The sequence below is a fragment of the Frieseomelitta varia genome, unplaced genomic scaffold (genome assembly GCF_011392965.1).
Source record: "Frieseomelitta varia isolate USP_RPSP 00005682 unplaced genomic scaffold, Fvar_1.2 scaffold_175, whole genome shotgun sequence".
In the NCBI taxonomy this organism is placed as follows: domain Eukaryota; kingdom Metazoa; phylum Arthropoda; class Insecta; order Hymenoptera; family Apidae; genus Frieseomelitta; species Frieseomelitta varia.
In genome coordinates, this window is record NW_025109472.1 from 434,019 (window position 1) to 455,844 (window position 21,826).

Genomic DNA, 21,826 nt, shown 5'->3' on the forward strand with positions numbered 1-21,826 from the left:
TCACGATGGAACAGCATCTTTAATTGCCGATAAAACAGCAGGACGACGTCTTTCAGAGACCGTGGATTAACGCGGACATCGAACGAACGCTGGACGAACGACAATTTCGAGCGTTTTCACGCGCAGTGCACCCGGAACGAGCGCGCTGATGACGATTTGTCTACGGTTTCTCGTCGATCGTCGCTGCGTCCCATAGAAATGGAAAATTTCACGAACGATCGAGCACGTTTCGCGGTATCCCGACGAGAGAGGGGAAAAAAATTTCGTGGATCCGGGCCCTCGCGGATCGATGACCTACATATAGACGCGAGCTCGCGGAGATCGCGGATATTGCATATGTATGAAGCGCATAGGTAATTAGAAATGATCCTCGTTGAACGACCCGTGCATAATTAAGACCCTTAATTATTCGACTCTCGGCTGGTTTTTTTGTACTCGTGCTTTGGCGATTTCGCGGAAAATTCGAGCGGTCAGTGGAACTGATGGCTCGCCGGATTGAAGTTTCGTTAATTTCGATTCGATCGGACGTTTCGCCGAATTTTATTTATCCGTATCGATGCGTCTGCGCGTAATGGCTTTTTTTTGCGGCAATTAACGACAAAGGCCCCGTTACGTAAATTACGAATGCTCGAAAATTAAAAAAAATAAAAATTGCAGAGCCGAGTGGCACATTTTGTAATTAATAGAATTGATAATATGTCATTAACGATGGCTTTTGTCAAAAATTGAGATTGATTATTCAGCCTTGATCAATTGTTAAACCTGATGTACGACTTTTGTCAAAAATCAAGTCACGTTCTTAATATATAGCTCTCCGTCAAATTCACTTCCCTTAACACTAAAACTACCAAAGTGATAAAAGTGACTAATTTATAATTTTCTGTGTTATATAGTTTCTATTTTATGTTATGTAATTTTCTAATTTATAAATATATAAAATTTAAGAAAATTTTACATATTATTACATATTATATTATATTAAATTTATTATATATTGTATAATATTATTTTATGTGTTATATTTTAATTTTTTATATATTTATAAGAGAGTATTTTTAGGTGATTTTCAATGAAATATATTAACTCGAGTGATTTTCAATGAAATATATATTAACAGAAGCTTGTGTCCTCTATTGTATTATGAACTTTTTCTTGTAGTTGTGATTTCTTTGCCACAGGTATTATACTTCTTCGTCTAGGTAGTTGTAGGCTATGTTAATCTGCAAACAATTCTCCATAAAAATCGCAAATCACCGAGAAACGGCACGCAACCTGACAGGCATTCCGCGGCGTAATGCCCACCCTCTCGGCGACATTTCGCGGTGGCACGCGCGCGTATTGAGCCGTGCCACATATTTATGCGCGTAACCTTTTGCGTATCGGCTGACGACGCGTCTTAACGCAAGGCAGCAACACATTCGGTTTTTGATTAATGGCTGCTGGATGCAACCGGGTCATTAGCGGGGCGGTGTCGCGGTAAAAAAGGAAACTCGCGTACCCGAGGAATTATGCGTTTCGGACACACGAGCGTGAGACAAGAAACGAAGCGAGTTACACCCCCGCGGCGATTCGTTTTGCCGTATAATCCTGCTGCTTTGTGCTCCAACTTTCCCCTGACAGCCGAGAATTTCGTCGTGTTTTCCCTGCGTGAGTGTGTTACGTTAATGCTTCTACTTCCAAGCGAACAGTTTTGTTTCGCAGGCTGAAGTGTGTAAAAGAAGATTTCGCATATTTCGCAGATGGCAGATGGTTATTTGATGGATCGTAACGGGGGAATTGTGGCATTGTGATTGAATCGGTTGGATCGGTTGAATTATTACTCGAGTCCTTCTTTTCTGAGAATCTTCATTTCCCCGAGATATTTTAAATATATACGTAAAATTAAAGTTACGTATGATTGATAAAATGATAAAAGAATAGAGGCAAGATGGAAAATTGTTGTACTTTGGATCATGAAATCATCGAGTCATTAAATTGTTATTTAAATCGTTCTTTTATGAAAATCGTTGCTTGTGCGGGATATTTTAAAGGCACGATACATATTTAAGTATACATATTCAGAGAATGATAGAATGAAAGATAAAAAAAATTGTTTCACTTATTAAATGTCGTAACGATTTAAATACACGTTTTAAATACCCAGAAATCCGTATAACACGTAACATCCGATGTATCATAACTTTCTCTTCGTCTAACCAAATATTCCACGTTAATAAAATTTCTGGTGGTACTTCAAAGGACTCGTTTCAAAAGAAGTAACACTTACAATTCTATGGAGCTCTAAGCACAGCTCTATAGCTGTAATAGGGTTTACAGCTTAATAAGTGTAAGTGATTCTACAAATGTCAGCGTCAGCGTGTGAAAAGTTGAAAAGGTTACTCGCGAGGTCTGCCTCGTGTAAATTGGTACCGTACTTTACGCAGAACGTGGTGACATTTCGAAATAGTACGCGGTGGTTTATCCATGCATGGGAATTATAATTGTAGATTGAGCTCCGTCGGGATTGGTGGTTTAAAGCAGCCGTATCTTTTCATCGTTGATTCTTATCCACGATAATTAAGTCCGCGATATTTTAACGTCGGCAATGGAATTTCCGTTTTTTATTACAATTCTGCGCCATTCCTCCCCAGAAACGAAGGCTAAAGGTTTGGGTAATTTTAATCGAGAATTAATTACGCGTTTTCAGCGGAGGAATTTGTTATTGCGCGTGAAAGTATTCAGACATTTACTGCAGAAGAAGTTTTTAGCATATTACGCGTGTTATATCAAATATTCTGGATGATTCCGCGCGATTGAAACATGACCGACCGTGATGATATCGAAACTATTTTGAAAATATCTCAATATTGAAAAATTGAAATGGATTTCACGGATATTGAGACCGATCTATGGATCTCATTTTATATATACAGGTTACCATAGAATATGATACACCATAATACGTTAACATATTACATCACCATGTGAAACATAATAACTCACGTATATTTGGATATTATTGTTATAATGTAAAATAAATATTGTTTCACTTGAAACCTATTGCGCAACAAACGTAATATAAATACGTTTGTAACATTATAAATTTATTCCATTAATCAGATCTAGTAACATAATATGATACGCGTTCGTGTATATTGGTTTCTCTCGTTATGAATAAATGAATAATTAAATGAATAAATAATTAATAATACATAGTAAATGTCAAAGACGGTATCATTGAATATTGAAGCTTGTTAAAGATTCATTATGTTAAAATATTTAGATACGTTTGGCTACTTTCACTCACCTCTGTGAAACATCAACGTCTGTGTGTCGAATATCTTCTCTAATTTTTATTGTAGGTTCTTTTCAAATTTGATCGATATAATGCTAATGAAATGTACACGCATACACACGAATATAGTATATTCAAGTAGGTACATTCAGATGATCATCGAATGCTGCTCGTTAACGCTGCTTTCGCAACCCAAGTACGATCGCCTTATCCCCAGCACATTTTAATCGCGGGATAAACAACGCAATAATTCTTGTCGCGAGGCAACGTGTCACCAGATGAAAGCGTCTCGCACGACTGCGACTCTCATATTGTTGCGTCGAGTGGCGAATAAATGCCTTCTGTTCCCGATCGTTCTGTCATCCTCTTCGTCTTTTTATAAAAAAAAAAAAAGAAAAAAAAAAGAAGAAAGAAGCTCGGAAAATGCGCGAGAAATCACGTTGCGCTTGATTTCACATGCCTCGAGGATTATTCGATATTTAACAGATACTCGAGTGCATCGTGGGATGTGGCGGTGGAAAGTCGATAAAGATATCAGCGAACGTTTCAATTAGTTTTTAACGGAGGGGGTGGCTACGCCCGTTGGGACGCGTTTTTACACAATGTGGGAAAAGGAAGAATCGAACTGCCTTTAATTACGATTATCCGGCCAATTAGCCCGCTCCGCATCGCGTCATGCATTATTAACGGCCGCTTAATGGACCGATAAATTGTTTACGATGGCTGACCATTTTTAGAGTCAGTTTGATTCCTGCTGATCGCCGAGAGAAAAACGAAGAAAAAAGGGATAAGAAAAGAAAAGAAAACCCGTGTAATTCTCTTAATTGAGCTCTCAATCGATGCAGAAATATAGAGCCCTGTGCTTTGTACGAACAATTTCATCCTATTAACGAAATAATCGAGAGTCGATCCTCGTTTCTTCATCCGTTTCTAATCGGAGATTGAACCTTTTTCTCCCTCGCGGTGAAAGCTATGATTCGCGAAAGTTTTCGAGCATTTTTAGTACTCGACAATTGTAGAAAAATTTTTGCATAAACACGTGTCGTGAATTCTGTGTGTAAATACGTTTTGCGTGTTGTATAAATCATTTGGGAACTGCATTCTTCAATTAAAGCCCATATTTCGAGCTTAACTTTAATTCTACAATTCTTGTTTCTTTATTTACGTTCGCTGATATTAAATATTGTTTTTATCAAATCAGAAGCTAGAATTAGATTAAGGTGATTTGATTTGTAGTATACTTTATATATTTGTAATCAAACCTTAAAGTTTGTTTTAAACTTCAATATAATCATGGCAGTCGAGTCTTGAACTACAATCTTAATGAAACGTCCAAATGTTTCGTACATCGTGGGTAATATATTCATAAAAACTTTCTATAACTGTTCGAGTACTTTCGTGACTCTATATTTTCGTATATTATATATCGTAAACTAGAGAGAATACGTAGATCATCACATCAGTATTCTTGAGCATGGATTAGCCACGTGCATTATGTCGATTGTTATTACCGAGCCACGGAAACGCAAGAACCAAAATGTAAATACTGTCCGTAGCCTCGAGGCAGATAGGATCGACAAGTTCGAATATTTAGGCTTCTCAGTCGTACTGGAGCTATCGAAAGTGTAACATTCGTGCGAAATGCGGTCGGCTAGGTGCGTATTAACATTTGTAAAAATGGCTCGCGGGAAGAAATTAAATCCAGCTGAAGTGCACGCGATATTGAAATAAAACGAGGAACGTTATTCTGTGACAAAAATAGCCAAAACAGTTAACTGAAGCCGTAAAGCGACTTATTATCGGTAATAAAGATCGTGAATTTACGTAAATTGTGGAAAAAAGAAAAATTTGTGAACGACCACGGTGTCCACAACGTGCCATAATACGTACAGCGTGAGATTCAAGCTCGACTGCGAGACAAATTGTAGAAGAAGCTGGAGTTAGGGTCTCGTTCGACGTCTTTTAAAGAATCGTGAACATGTGAAACGACGAGAACTGCCACGAAAACCTTGGCTAAAGCAAAAGCATATTGCGCCGTTTGAAACAGTTTATACGAATAAGAAATGGCGAAGAGTCACATTTATCGACGAAAAGAGATTCAATTTGGATGGACTTGATGGCCTCTACTACGATTATCACGATCTACAAAGGAGCAACTTCTGACCCATGGGAGAAATCGTACAATGATTTGAGGAGGTAAGTTTGAAATAAAATTTATTAAACAGTAGAAAGTATATTGAAATGATGGACGAATAAATTAACACGTATGCCAGAGATAACGCGTGATAACGATTGCCACGAAAGCAGCAAAACAATACTTCCTGTCTTGGAATATCATAGAAAATTATTGGAGGGAATTTCCCGAGGAGAGTATATCAGAAGACAATTGCAAAAATTTTAATTGGCGTGCCAATTAAAGCATGTAAGCTAGAAAATGTACGTGAGAAAAATTTTCTAAGAAGAAATTTAATAATTCTTCAAGTGGTGCTGCGGTTCTTTTTGTCCCGGGGTGTACGCAATCGGGTTCGTTGCGGCAAAAGGTCAGTCCGAGTAGGCAACAATTACGCACGCGTTCGTTATGTTAATTTTACGAGTATTTCTCCAGCGATTCGTTGCATCGGGCGTGTGTAGGTTACCATTGCTCAAGGACGACGGGTTCGGAACAAGGCCACGAGCGCAATCGGGCAGACTATTAAACACACTCAGCCGGAAAACCGTTATGTATCGCTGTCGCTGCTTCGCAGGGACGTTCCTCCGTTATAGAGGCACGTTTTACTCTCTCATAAAAGAATGGCCAACGACTCTCTCGTACGTTTTCAATTTGCGAATGATCGCGTTTCGACGAACGTACTCGAAACGAGCAATTCTTTTTTGGAGAGACTGTACAGCAGACGAAACGACGAACGAGTCAATATCGAGTGCGAGTGTCGAAAAAGAATTTTCGCATATTATTGTACCGTTTCATAGTGGCGGTATTTTCGTAAATTTTCGCTGCGGTAATTCTGGGATTAGTTTGCAACTTCGCTCGTGAACTCGCTAATCTCTGCAGTCGCGGATCTTTCTGCGTTTTTATATTTTCACAGAGAGAGTGAAAAAGAAAAAGAAAAGTGAAATTTAAACGAACGTTCGTTTTTTGCCGTATTATTGCAATCTACTTTGGATATTTCGTGTTTGAAAATTTCATATAAAAATCCAAAAGTTCCATTGTGAAACGTACCTTGCGAGACATTACAGTTCGCATTTCACATCTCGAAAAGATATTTTGTCCTTAACCAATTTGCGCTGGCAACTGGTCCGCGGACCATAACGAGTGATCAAACACAAGTATACAATAATTCGTCGCTTTTTTTTTGAACTCGTCGGTACATCACTGGATAGAAATTATTATTAGAGAAGTAATAAATTTATCATTCGTCTCGCCTGGGTTATACTTAAATATACTCAGAACTGTGAAAATATTGCAATTTTGAGGTAAAAAATTCTCGACGCGCGTGACACACGTCATTCCAGCGCAAAAGGTTAAGAGGGATAGTTGCGTCAATTTTCACAAAACATCCATTCTAGTCTAGTCATAGGAGATTCACGGTGAACGAGTCGACAATCACGTTCTACAAACTTCAAACTCGCGCACGTTCGATGATTATTCTTCGTGGCCGCGAGTCGCACGATTAAATTCAGCGCGGGGCGAAATGGCAATTATGCGATACCCCGCGGCAGCGAACGTGTTAATAAAACAGTAGCTAGGAAGCGAGAGAGGGAGACGGGGGGAGGGATAGAGATCGAGCGACGTTGAAATCGTTTTAATAAATTCAATCGATCGGTGGCTGCGGCTCGTCGTGCTTCAATTTCCAAACGGCCGAGCGCATCCTGCGCTCCACAAACTCCTCTTTCGTATTTTCACGAAAACGTACACCCCTTCCTCCCATATTTTCATATATTCCCAGCCATTGTGTCGGATTAAGTGAGCCGATCGATTTAACTCGCGCGCGGGGAGCAAGATGGAGAGGAAGATCGCTGACTCGTCGTTATTTCCGCAAGAACGGTCTCATCGTGCTCCTTGAATCTTTGTTAAATCGTTTCTCGTTCTCGGGCGAATTTTTAGAAAATTCGACGAATCTTACGGCTGGATTCAACGCACCTCTTCAACGGGGCATTCAACGAGCGGCATTTTCGCGAAAGTCGCGATTGAGTACGACAATTCTTTCCGAGGGTTCTAGAGGACAGCGACAAGTCGAAATTTGTTTTCATCAAGGGATTTATAAAGGGGAAGGTATAAAGAATTTTTTAGTGTCACTTCGGAGAATTATTTAATAAAATTTACGGAAGGGAATTGCAATTTACGAGGCAGTGATTGTGGTTTGTAGTTTAAAAGTTTGTTTTTCTTTCTTTTTTTTATTAACAGAAGGGATTTTCATTCAGTCGGAAAACTTTTTGAAACAATTGTATTATGTTTTGTTGTAAAAATTCATCTTAAAAGTACCAAAGTCGGAATTTTATTACTTTAGAAAAATTTTGAAAATATCTAAATACACGCGTATAAATATCCTAAAAGTATTAATTTAAACTTTTGTTACAATCATTGTCTATAACAATAACTTCTCGACAATGTTGTTAGCTATAGAAATAATCAAGATTCCAAGTATTTTATCCTATTTAGTGTACCTATATTCCCATTCCAAAGGAACAGGAACTTCCTATCTAAACTCATGACGGATCGAGATACGAATTGATCCGGCCGGTGAAACAATTAGAAGCTGTCGCAGAACCGTGAGGAGCCGCTGAAAAGTTTTATCTGGCGCCGACACGAGCGCAGAGAATCTCGATAGAGTTCTAACCCGGCAACTTGGTCTCGTTTGGTCTTGACGCACGTTAGAGACGTTGGAACCGATAGGAGAACCGCCTCGTTCGTCGTAGTTCTTTTTTTTTTTTTTTCTTTTTTCATTCTCCCTGCTCGTTCGAGTCTTCATCGATGAGACTCAAGGAATTCGAGAACGAGGAGAGAGAGAGGTTGGTTATTGATCAGTCAAAGGATGCCATCGCTGAGCGAATAGCTGCCCCCATTTTAATGGAGATTAATCAAGCGACCGTACGATTAACGCTGTCGCGCCGCGTCGTTTAATTAAATTTCAATCGTGCGTGCACGCATTACACGCAAGGTCAGATACATATCTCGACTTCTGTCCGATTTCGTAATCGTTGATAGAAGGTTCGCGAACGATATATATTTACGTCTTTTTTCGTCGAAATGCAGGAATATCGTCAAGAGCCTTGGCATTCGAGCGATATTGCATGCTGGTAAGCAATGAGACTGCTCCCACTGCGTGGAAAATGTCAAGACTTCCTTAGGAAACTTTGTGCTGCGATCACGCCGAAAATTTTATCGAGTGATACGGTTCTCTCTTTCTTTTCGAGATACTCGAGAGACAGGAGATTTTCGTTCTTCAGAACAATCGGGAGAGCAGTGCCAACGTTCGAAACGTTCGATCGCTTTCACTCTGTGCAAGCGAGGATTTTTACAATCGTGTAATTAAAAGTCGATAAAATCAGTTTCAAACGATAGAGCAATGTGTTTAAAAAGATTCATAAATAAAGGAATTGTGAGATGTACTTTATCAATAATTTTGTATTAAAATTGTATTAAAATTGTACACTATCGGTGAAAAGTTTGGAATTATTTTTCCAATTATTTTTGTAGAAAACTTTTCGGTAATTTTGCCACTAACAATAAGGGAAGATTTTAGATTGTTAATTCCAAACTTATGAGTTAAAACATTTAATGACTGATATATTTGTGGTAGTGTATATTTGATGTGTAGTTGCGTAGCGTAATTATTAGTATGTTTATCCAGAATTTCAATAATTAAATTAAAGTTCTACAATAACCCAATAATTATTAATAATTGATAGTAATTATGTAATAATTATTAATAATTAATGTAATAATTGTATATTAATATTACAATAATTCCGTTGAGCTTGATCAGAAAGAACAAGACGTACTGCACAACTGTTTGTTTTATACATTTTTCAACGCCACGTGAAATCGTCGAAGTAATAAATAATGTTGTTTTTCGATACTGTACAAAATTTTATTTTTTCTTTTAATTTTTGTCACTCGATGGCAATATTTATTAAATTTGAAAAAAAAAGACGACATCACTCCTGTATAAGCATACATTTTTAAAGTAGCAAAGTAATACAAAGCAGATTTTTCTGCCTCTGTCTTCGGACAGCAATTTTTCTCAAGACAATTCGTATCGATCGCGAAGGAAGGAAAGAGGGAGGCAGGATCAACGCGATCGACACAATTTCACTTTCTTCTGGATCGTGGCGAACTCGATCGGATCACAGGGGGGAGGGAAAGGGGGGGAACGAGACAACATACGCCCGACATTCCCGCGCGATCGTTGCATTCTGCGGGGATAAATTGCAATCGCTTTTTCTCTGGGAACTTTCACCGGTGAACGACGGATACTCGTTTCGCGTGCACTCAGCCGGTCTCGTAATTCCGACTCGTCCCTCGATCCTTATCGAAATCCGACTCGTCCGAACTTGACGATTCCAAGATCGACCAACGATCGTTCAATGCCCATTCGAGTACTTTCAATCTCCGATTTTGTTTTTCTTCGTGCAACAGTGGAGCTTCTTATCAACGAAATGTTGATTGTGAAAATTTGTATTCTTATGAAAAGAAAAAAAGAAAAAACGGACAACGTGAAGCAAATGCGATGTAATGTAGGGTGGATCAAAAATTTCTTCCCATCTGTTTTTTTTTAAACATCAACATATAGGGAAAAACTGATTTTGTTAATTTTAAAATTCAATTTAAATTCAGAGATAATTTTCTCAGTGTGCCTCAAAAATTATTTCTTCCAAATGTTGACCGCCAGAAATTAATTCGCAAATTAATTCAAGAAATGATAAAAAAATTACGGATTTATTTTAGTAGGAAATGACGTTTAACCCATCCTATACGATGTAAAGTGAATAACCACAGGCAAAAGGAAGTTCTACGATATCATTTTTCGCGTTTAAATAACACGTGAAATATTAATTAATAAAAACGTTATTGAGCTTTGTATTACGGTAAAATTACGTTCTTTCTCTGAAATTGTATTTAACGAATTTAAACAACTCTCTCTCTCTCTCAATTAGTTTAACATTTTAATTTTACGTCCAGCTGTTTCTCTTGCTTTCGAGAGTGATAACGATTCAAAGGTTTTACGACATAGTTATTATCATACGATGGATTGTTCGATCGGAGTTGAAGCTCCGTCGGTTGAAGAGACGCGAGATTTGGCCGGCGTCCAAAATGCGGTAACAGCTTCCTTTTCGTGGAGTAATTATTAAAAGTGGATTAATCGCGGGCCCTCGACTTGCGAAAGTAACTTTTATCGCGAACTCTTGCTACTAGAAACTTCCATTAGACGATTACCATTGTTGCCGTCAACGAGTTTATTATTTACGGCGGACAACAGGGCGGAAAGAATTCTGTTACCAATTAGATTAGATCTCTGGTGAAATGTCGTGAGAACGACAGTGAGAAATAAGATTGAGAAGGAAGAGGATAAGGTAAAAAGTCTCGAGAAAATTAGGCGAGTCATTCGAAAAAAGGGGAGATCCACCGTGTAATAATGTATGCAAGAAAGTTCAAGGGAGAAAATCATTATCTGAGAAAAGAGAATTTAAGTAATGCAGGAGATAATGGTAAAAATATCGATGCTTGTTAAGCGAGAGACGCATAGATTAGTTCGTAACTATGATTTGATAGATTGATGTTAACGACAATCTCAGATTTTCGTAATTAATTTTGTAATAATTATTATTACTTCTCGATGTACGTAAAATTTCATTTTAGCAAGATTTTATTTTACGCTGTTGATTAAGAATATCATGACACTCTTAATGAATAATAAATTGATGGTGGGAATAACCAAAGTGATGGAAATGGTCAAAATTTATTCAGAGTACAAATAGTCAGAAATTATTCGAACACTTTCGTAGACGAACTTTACATATATACGTGTGTTATATGAAACATTTTGGAATTTCTTCAGTACTATAATTTTCGAGACATTTGTGGTTTTCAAGAGTATATCGAAGATCGAATCTCATTCCAAAATAATTCGAGTTCTAATGAGTGTCTCTGTCAAATATAAAATTCGAACAGCTATCAGTAATTGTGATTGATCACTTTATATTTTTACTATTACTTTGATATATTCTTGCAATAAATTTCTACGATAACAATTACAAATATTAATTATAATTTCATTGTACACGAATAATGAATATGAATTATATGTAATATGATTAATTATAATTAGTTGCGTTAATTAATATTAATTATAAATTCTATGTACATGCATTTTTAAATTTCCTTCAAACTTGACCAATCGTCAATAATGATCAAGTCTCATTACGATATTGATGAAATTTCAAAATGTTTGATATAATATATGAATGGAAGTTCACGTCCTCCACTGTATGATTATAAATTTCTTTCTATTCCTCGCGATATTTAATATCTCTCGTGCAACTTTCGTTACGTAGTGGCTTCGAAATCTCAGAGTCTCAACTTTCTGTACAGTAAAAATAATCGCAGATGAAACGAGACATCCAATAAGATTAAAGCCTCGTCGTTTCTACACGGAATACTTTCCGCTTTCAGAAACAGATTTTACTCAAGCGAGGATCGGTCAGGAAACGATATTGTGCAACGGTTAGTCGACTTGCTCTGAGGCTCGCGATGAGTTGCTCGTCATCCACGATGCTAGTGAAAGGACGACGTAGTCTAACGTGGGGATTCGGTCGAAAGCTCGGTCACAAAGTAACCGAGCATCTCCGGTGAAAGGTAATAACGCAGATTCGCTGCCACTTCTTTTTTCTCTCTCTCTTTTTTTTCTTTTTTTTTCACTGGCCGCTCGAATCGATCCCGTAAACGGCTGAACGATAATTTGGAGCTATCTGCGCCTGGAGAAAGTGACCTCGCATTTCCCTTGCTCCGTACCGGGGAAATCGTTCCCCGCCACGTCATCTTTCCGGCCACATCCGGTATAACAACGTTACCAGGATGAAACGAGTAATCGTTTTGATCCTCGAGTTCGATCTGTGGCGTCAGCGGTAGACTTCAGATTTTCTCTTTTTAGAATGAAGTTCATGCTTGAAATACCACGGGTATTTTTGTCAAAATTAACTCCGTCTAGTAATAAATGTATAAATTATTGTCGTTTAAACTACAATACTACGTAGTTTGTGTGTAGGATATTTTGATATATTAAAGATTGGTATTAGTAAAATTTTGACGTAGTAGTAATTATATTTGTTGAGTTTTAGTAACGCGAAACTTTATAGATCGATTTTTTTTTTTTTTTGCCTCTTTGTATTTTGTACCAAATATGTTATCATTTCATGAATCCTCAGGTTAATTATCTGTTTTCGTAAAGACAGAAATTACATTTATAGAATCTTGAATAGGTGAACAAATGTATAAAGTATTCGCACTTAATAATGCACTTATTATAATATTAATTAATCTGAGATTCATTTCTTTCTCATTGTTTTGAAGAACTATAAAAATTAAACATCCTAATATATATGTATAATATAATACACGTATAGTATGTTCAATTACTGCCAACAATACATACTATTCTTGCTTCCTAATATTTAAGTTCCCACCGTATCGTATAGTTTCGTTTCACACAGAAAATGTTCTGGATCTGCCGGATTCATTCGCAAAGACTTAAGAAACAGAGCAGCTATGAAAATCTCTGAAGACTCATCAATTGCCATTAAGAGCTGACAATATTTAAAAATAACGATCGACCAGAAAATTAATCGGAAAACCTCTTACTTCAAGTCTGACGAAAGTATTCTAATAAGAGAACATCTTCTCCGGAAAGAGTGGAAAGGCGCGTATAGAAAAAAAACGCTGATGAGCGCAAGTTGTTCGTGTTACGGTGATTGATTATGATTTATCGGATTGAATGAGATCGAGGTAATTACGCGGCCGGTTTGCTTAGCAGCGAGTTATAAATGAGTTCATTATACAGCCGTTCCGTGTAATGGGCGAAGCGCTTGAAAACAGGTTAGAAAAGCCCAGCTAGGTAAATGTAATTACAAAAGATTATATCTAAGCCCACCTAATCTCGTGACTCTGTGCAATATTTGCCAGAGGAACCGGCAGAATTACAGCCAGTGAAGTGACGTAATTAACTGCAACTTGTTTACTTGCTTCATAACGCGCCACTTGATAAATCATAATTTTCACCCTCTTCTGCGCGTCTTACATTTAAAAAAAAAAAAACAAACCTATAGTCTGGTTTATTAATCCTTCGTCGATAACAGTGTCGAGATATCACGCTGATCTTGAATTAGTTTCCATTAAGAAAAAAATATCCGTGATTTGTTGTCCTTATTCTCGAATCTTTAACTTTTGTCGCCATTTTTTTTTATTATTAGAATGTTCTTCCTGAACTAGTTTGAAATATATAATATATATTAAAGAATAATTTTAAAATGTTCAACGATTTTAGAAGTAGATATCTAGTTTCATTGTGAGAATTCTACATACCTTCGAATCAAGACGATTGGTTATACAGTATAGCAGTCTTTTATTAAATTAGTATTTGCAGTAATAACATATCTATCTATGATATAGTTATAATTTTCTAATACACTGGCGAAAAGTTGGAAGATGAATAGCACGAGATAATCGTGTCATTTTATAAAGATGAAATTTAGATGCAATATACATCTCCTAATTCTCATACAACATTCTCATAGACAAGTGACAATTTTATTCGCCACTGTTTACCTACAACAAACATTACTTTATTATACAATCGTCTATGTGCAACACGTAAAAATTTTCGAAATATACTCACAATCAGTAGCTGTTGAACGTATCGAAACGTTCCGATACTTTCATGAGTCACTGAACGACTACAAAGAATTAAACTCAACACGCGAAAACAAATTTCGCGCTCGACGAAATAATGAGACGTGGTTCCTTCTCTTTTCTCATCTTCTATTTGCCTCTTTTTCGATTTGTCAAACAGAAATACGCCAAAGGCATAATTTTTATCGAGCTGCCGGCGAATCGATGAATCCCTCGGGGGTCGCTGGCACGAATACCTGTGAACACAAGCGCAAATGAACTTTCACAATAGCCGCGTGTCCCGGTGGTGTGTGTCGTTTGGTATTCGGGGGTACGTACCAAAGTTGATTCATAATCAACGATCAATCGCGTTGATCGATGGGACGCGAGTTCGCGAGTTAAGTCGATAAACGATACCCAGTGATACGGGGTTTTGTCTAAATGGCTGGCTCGTTAGTATTTCCATGAATACGCAAGTCTGACGAAACTCGCTAATTCCACTGGCTGGAATTTCCAAGTAACGTAATACGATGTCTGACGAGGCTTGGCTAATGGCTGCTCGTGTAATATGATAAGCATACTGCACGAGTTGAAGAAGAATAACATTGTAATATCTGGCTGTAGAGCTTCTTCGTGTGAGGGATATCGAGAAACAGTGAGGTTGATAATCTGGATGATTTGCGTATCGTCCAGGTAATTAGCAGACAGATTAAATTGTAATTTTGATCGAGATATTATTTATTCAGTCAATATCTATTCAGTTCAATTTTGTTTTTCTTCTTTCTTTATGTCAGGTATTGATTAATTCGTTCGTAGAAGAATCTCCAGTTTTTAATTTCCCCTTTTATCAAATTAATCTAAACTCAACGATTCTTTTAATATGATTAATAATTGAGAAATTAATTAACCTTCACCCCTTTTGAAGCTAAATTAAATTGAATATCGATCGACACATCCCCTAGATGAATTTTCAGTTTCAAATTTCCTTTCCCCATGAAAGAAGTTATACAATATATTGATCAATTATCGATCTCTTAAAATTAATTAAAAAAAGAATTGCATCCACTTTTTTTTTTTAATTTATCCATCTAGACAAAGGAACGTCTGTGAAAAGTTTCTCCAAGTGGCTCCAATTTCAAGAGCAAACAGAAAGCACGAAAGGGAAAGAAGAAAGCTACGCTCTAAAAACCTCTAATTCGAAATCATATTCCGGATTCATATTCGGTGGAAACGTCGGAGCGAAGCGGAGATCCGTGAGCCCGATTCCCAACCGCATTCCTGGATTCCTCGGCTGTTGCAGCGTGGTCGCGGTTTCGAGAGCGAATAGGAACCCGGAGGATGATTCGTGAAAGGTTGACCCTCGATACCGCCTGCCCGTTCTCTTTCCAGATTACTTAACGAAACCCAGTTGCGACACACGCACCGAATGGACATTTCCAACCGCAAGCGTTCACCGTGTCTGGCTGGACATGACGAATAATCATAATAATCGGAGAGTACTCGGTTACAGACGATGATCTGGAGTTTAGGTTTCGTGTGTGTTAAGTTTAATTGAAACGTATATTTTATACAGGATATATAAAATGTATTAATGTTAATATATTTTATATGCATTATATAAAAATGTATTTTATACACATAAACATATATTTAATGGAACAAATAATTAATTATATATTTAATAGTATAGTAAATATAATATAAATATAATATATAATATAATATAAAATATATATGATTATATTTAATATTATAATAAATTATAATTATAATATATAATATGATATAAAATATATGAATTATGATTATATATTTAACGTTTCTTCATTCGTTTTTTGTAATTTTCAAGAAAAAAGTATCCTCACTTTCTCACCCGTTGCGTGATGATGATGATTTCATCTTCGAGAAAAACGAACTGACGTTTGTCAAACTAGAGCCTTCACGCTTTAAATTGAGATCAAGTGGATCTTCTTTTAGTTGTAATTACCGACGATCTTTCATTGTCACAATTATGCTCTTCACCGTATATACAATTTGTATCGCAACTGGACGTTAATTTGTGTTCTCGAAACGTTTACAATTCTCGAAATAACTTTGAAACTTTGAAGTTAGGAGTTGACTGCGCTTGAAGGTGCAAGAATGGACATAACAACACGATGCACAAAATTATGAAAACATCCAAAGAAGAACAGTATATGGAAAAGAAAATTTTCCTTTTTATCGTTTTCTTCAATTACGTTCATCAAATTTTAAAAATGAACAAAAGTCAGCAGTCTAGTTACAAATGAAAAAGATTCTCGGTTGTGTCTGTTTCAATTTCATTTCGATATATCGGTTCCATGATAATGTTGTTCCACGGTAGTTATACATATGTATCAGTTATAATGTGCATTGTTTATTAATTTCGGTTGTATTGTTGTTATTTAAACGTGCAAAGTGTACGATTATTATTTGCAAAGTTACAAATTACATCGACAGTTTTTCATCGGTTACGTTTCATCTCCGCTTTCCATCTCTACAAAAATAATCCCACGGTAAATATCCCTAACATCGAGAACGTACGAGGCAAGATTTAGATCCCCTTTCCCTTCCATAAGCTCTCTCTTTGCAAACGAAGCGAAAGAAAGGGAACGACGAGAGCGCGCTTGTCACGGGGCATTCCTTTATCTGCAGCCTCGAGATGGAACGTGCCGTGATTTAATTCGAACTTAAAACGCGTGCACGACGACGCTCGCGAGTTCGCGGTTGCGACGAAAGGGACGAAGAAGAAGGAGAACCAACGAGAGTGTCGAGGAATCGATGCCTCGCGCCAAGAACGTTTCAGAAACCCCCTATAACTCTGTGCGAACGTTTACAGAAATCGTACGTACGTTGAACGTTCGCGTTTGCAGCCTCTTATCAACGTACGAAAATACGAGAGGGTATCGGTCTGTTTTGCACGCGTCTCGTGTCGTTGATTGCAACCGAAGAAATCATTGTTGATTTGATGCATTTCATTTGCAATTCTTCTCAATCTGTTTATATTCTATGATATTTGCTGCGTTACACGTCAAAATTCTGAGGTTCAGAACACCAATTTTAATTATATTTACTATAATATAATCAACACTATAATTAAATTAGAGACTTTTGACAAATTTAGCACTTGGAAAAAGTTGAATATACTTTTTATTCTGACTTTTTTCCTTTTTAGTTCGCAGAATTATCGTAAAAAAGTTTATGAATGGAGAAATTGAAACAGCGTAATTACAAGACTCTTTGAACTTTGATACTTTGAGTTCTTATAAATCTGGAATACTGAAATAAGACGAAAAACCCATTAAACGATATTTCGAAGGAGCTACGTGTAGTCTTTTATTGCATGAAACAATGTTTGATACGCGCCGTCCAATAATGATATTAAAAAAAACATAACGAAGACAATGAAACGTTACATAAATCTTACGAACACGATCATTCAAGTTCAAGTTAATTCCACGCTATACTAAGGGTTGCAGCCTCGTACGATATATTCCAATTAATGTGAAGAAATTCCAAAGACTCGCCATTCGCGTCCCACGATTTTACGAAATTAAAAAGAAAAAAAGAAACACCCGAGTATTTATACAATGCGATCGTTGCTTGATTCTCAATGACTTAATCGAGTCAACGAGGCACGTCTCCAGACGAACGTGCACATTCTCGGCGAAGTTCTTCGTCGAGAGACAAGCGGCCGGAATTAATTGGCTGGATCTTTGTTTGGCAAAGAATTCACGGCAATGATCGCCGAGGGAGTATTACACGAATCGCGAGAGAAGACGCGGCCGAGATTCGAGAGTTTAATTAAACGTCGAGTTACATCGGGGGCCTCCTCTCGGCACGATGATATTATTGCCTCGATTCCGGTCGCCTAACGTTAATGAGTTTTACTCGCCCGCCCGATGAAGGAGCTGGGGTGATCTTCGTTTCAATTTTGACATCCTCCCGATTTATTAAAATGATATTCCCAGCTGCTGGTCCCGCTACCTTCCCGTTTCTATTACTTTCCACGTCGATCCGTGAAAGGTTATTCATTTCTCAGTTTCTTGGTAGCGTTAGGGTTTTACATGGATCTTGTATTCTAAATTCCATTCGATTAAATTTATACTTAACGTTCCACTGTCGGCTGGGAATGAATATAAAGTATCGTGTTTCTACAATGGAAAATGCGATACGTTTTACTATATAAACTGTAGCAATTGTATTCTTTTTCAGAAGGAAGCAGCTATCTAATTTTGTAAAATATTTTCGAATGATTTTTGTTAATCTTTAAATGTTTAATAATAGATATTAATTAGTTTTCATTGTTTCTTTTCTCTCTCGTGTAGCTTGTACAGCCTCTTGGATTTTTGAATTATTTCCTTCTCTGCTGCATTTTTAATTATGCAAATATCTTGCTAGAACTTCCTTTTGTAAGAATATTTTCGTTATCTTTCAATTATTAATATCTCTGCTCTTTCTTCCGCTTCATCGCTGAAAACCTTATTTTCGATATCTTTTCTCCATCGCTGGTATCGAAGAAATTAAATTGTTCAATATTAATATTAACCTTAAAATAATATGGTTAACAATTGACATCAAAATAAATTTTAAAACAAATATAGTACTTGGCTTGAAACTTTTGACGAGACCCGTACACCTTTTTAACATTCACACAATCTCTATCTCTCTCAATCCTACCATTTCTTTCACTTACTTCAAGCAAACTACGCGGACATTCAATCCAGCTAAAACCCCGGTACTCTCTCTCTCTCTTTCTCTCTCTCTCTCTCTCTCTCCGTTCATAACCATGCACTCGCGGTATTCAAAATTCGGCCCACGCAGCAGACAATTTTCCCTTGAAAAAAATTTCAATTCCACTCGCGCGATAAGACGCCGAGAAATTTTTCCTTTTTCCTTTCTTTCTTTTTCTTTTTTTTTTTTTTTTTTAAGAAGACAAACGCTTTTATCCCTAAAATAAATTCGTACGTAATCTCCTCTTCTTCACGAAGACCATCGGAAGTTCTATTAATTTCACTGGTTCCCCATTATTTTCGAGGTAGCTCATGCAAATGCCACAGCAACCGGACAGTTTCACGGTGGAAGGGGGAGGGCTTAGCGTTTAATAATTTGCATGACGCATTACATACGTAAAGATGCGTTCCGCGGCCAGCCCTTATGTATAATGCATGCGCTCTTTAGCATTTTATCGCGCCGCTACTTCCGCCGGCGATTTACCTTCAAAGGGACAAACCTTCCACCAGCCGCACGGTTCATCTGCATATCGCCTAATTAAATTTCGTCCACGTGCGAGAATGAAAAGAGAAGAAGAAGAAAAAAAATGAGATCCGGGCGTCGATCTGAACTCGTCGTCCGATCGATGCGGCACTTGGCTCAGTCGCCAGAAGGGTAGGAAAGGTACAAACGAGGGAGAAGTTGCGAGGATTTTTGCGAACCGCTCGAAAAACTCTAGCCAAGCGTGAAAAGACGATTCTTTCGTCGATAAGATTACGTCTCCGTTTGTCCTCGCCTTCTTTTTTTCTTTCTTCCTTCGCCACTTTTCATCTAGGATAGAGCGATCGAGCCTTTTCATCGACCTCTGTGAAAAACTTCGTGTCTCTTTTGCACTTTATCGAAGTGAAGGTTTCTTTGTTGCATCGTCGATGCTCGATTACCTTCCTCGTTTTTCCTCTTCTTTTTTCGGTGGATTCGCGAGAAGCTTATTTATAAGTCGATTGTTAGTACTTTGAAAAGTTTAAAGAAGTCTCTCTGCTTGCTAGAAAGTGTATGAAGCAACTTTATTTTAATTTTCAACTTATTTCTGTTGGATTTATTCGAAAGCTCTCTGCTTCGTTTCAAAAATTCTATGTAGATTTTATGACATATTTTATTATGAATGTTTAATATATTTTACAATGTATCAAATATATTAATATAAATTATACAATATAATGGTTCAACAGTTTTTTTAATCTTCTTTGTTCGATCAAGAATTCTTGATCGTTGATTTAGTAGAACGTAAAGAGAGGCTCTTCTTTGCTTCATCGTTGGTATCAGTTCAGAAGTATTTGCAAAACCCACGTTTCAGAGCAAACTATCAGATACGAAGAACATTGCGTTACACTACGTTGCGAGCCACGATAATGATTTGTCAACATTGCGCGGAGCGCAAACGTGCGCGCGATCATCCGATTCCACTGCGGCTGAACACCGACCCTCCATTTCCACTGCGAGTTTTCGGCTACAAACATGGTAATCTCGCCCGTTTCCGCGACTCAACGTCATTCGCGCGCTTTTCACCAACGAAATCGCGGCAAACGCACATTGTTTTTTACAATTTCTCACGCTTTCGACGGTCATATGTATGTAAAACACACACACACACAAATGTTATAAAAATACCTTTATTATTTTTCGTGGATTTTATAGAATTTTCGTGGTTTTGCTTTGACGGAAAACAAAGGTTTTGTAAAATCGAGTACATACATACGTTATACCTGCACAATACGTAATTGTGTAAATTGTGAAATACAGTTGTTCACGAAAATATTCTAATAGTTACAAAAGTATTATTTTATGAATACGTTATGAGTGTTATTCAAAATACTTTGAAATTCTTTTGACAGTATCGCGATTATATTGGTCAAGTTTGAAACGAACCGAAAAATCTGACATTTAATATTTAAATGTTCAGTTAACTATATTATAATATCCAATGGCACCATCTTTAAAATTTATCACGCATTTGAAATTGCTGCTCATACTGTATATTGATTTTTTACTAAATACACCTACTTTTCGTAAATTTTATAGAATTTCCGATATTTAAATGTTTAAATATCTAGTTAAATATATTGTAACAAAGTCGGCTGGCGACCCATGAGAGAGTGGGGTTTATGTGCGGCGAGGAAATTTCAATGTAGTGGGGAGATCGATGCAGTGGAGGGGATAGCGCTGAGGAAAGTGGGGGCGCGAACTCGTGTACCGCCAGTTTGCCTACCTGGCTCTGTGTTATAACATGAAATGGCTACTCATACTATATTTATTTTTTACTAAATATACCTTTACAATAATAAATCTCTTGCGACAGATTTTCATGGCAATGTAAAATATTTTGTACTACAATATCAATCAAATAATTATAATTCCTTAATCAATATAAAATGATTCTTTTACGACAATTGTTCGAGTACTTTTACGAGCTAGATATTTAACGCAGATTGTTTAATCTAAAACACGATTCACATAACGATTCTCGAAAGAACTAGCTCTAGTATTTTACATCGTCGCAGATGAATTTGCTTTGAAGCAGAAGGAGGATTTCTAGTCGAAGAAGCGGCGCGTGAGTACGAAAAAAAGTCGCGGTGAGAGAGTGGCGCGTGAAAGGATTCGCTCGAGAAGTGTCGATGGGATCTTCTTGGAGTCTGGCAACTGGTCTATTTTATCGCCCGCCGGATAAGATTAAGCGAATCGAGTGAAAGGGACGTCTCTCCGGGCCGGTTCAGTGGCCGTGTCCCGACATTATTCGAAGTTTAATTTGCGGCCGGTGTCGCAATCTTAATGCGCTCGCAGGATTTGCATCCTATGAATTTAATACGTCTCGAGTTCGGGCAACTCGATAGCCAGTTGGCCAACAAGCCTCCTCCGTTAATCGTCGATCAGCAATTCGATTG

The 21,826-nt window shown here is 37.3% G+C and overlaps 1 protein-coding gene across 1 annotated transcript in view; it reads left to right on the top strand.

Annotated features, from left to right (window-relative positions):
* The window catches only part of LOC122538708, a 127,769-nt gene extending 112,125 nt beyond the window's left edge, over positions 1-15,644 (top strand). The window contains exon 2 of the mRNA XM_043673006.1: positions 15,249-15,644. Within this exon, the coding sequence (XP_043528941.1) occupies positions 15,249-15,505 (257 nt within the window). The 3' untranslated portion in view covers positions 15,506-15,644. The remainder of the gene's footprint in view (positions 1-15,248) is intronic.
* The last annotated feature ends 6,182 nt before the right edge of the window (positions 15,645-21,826 follow it).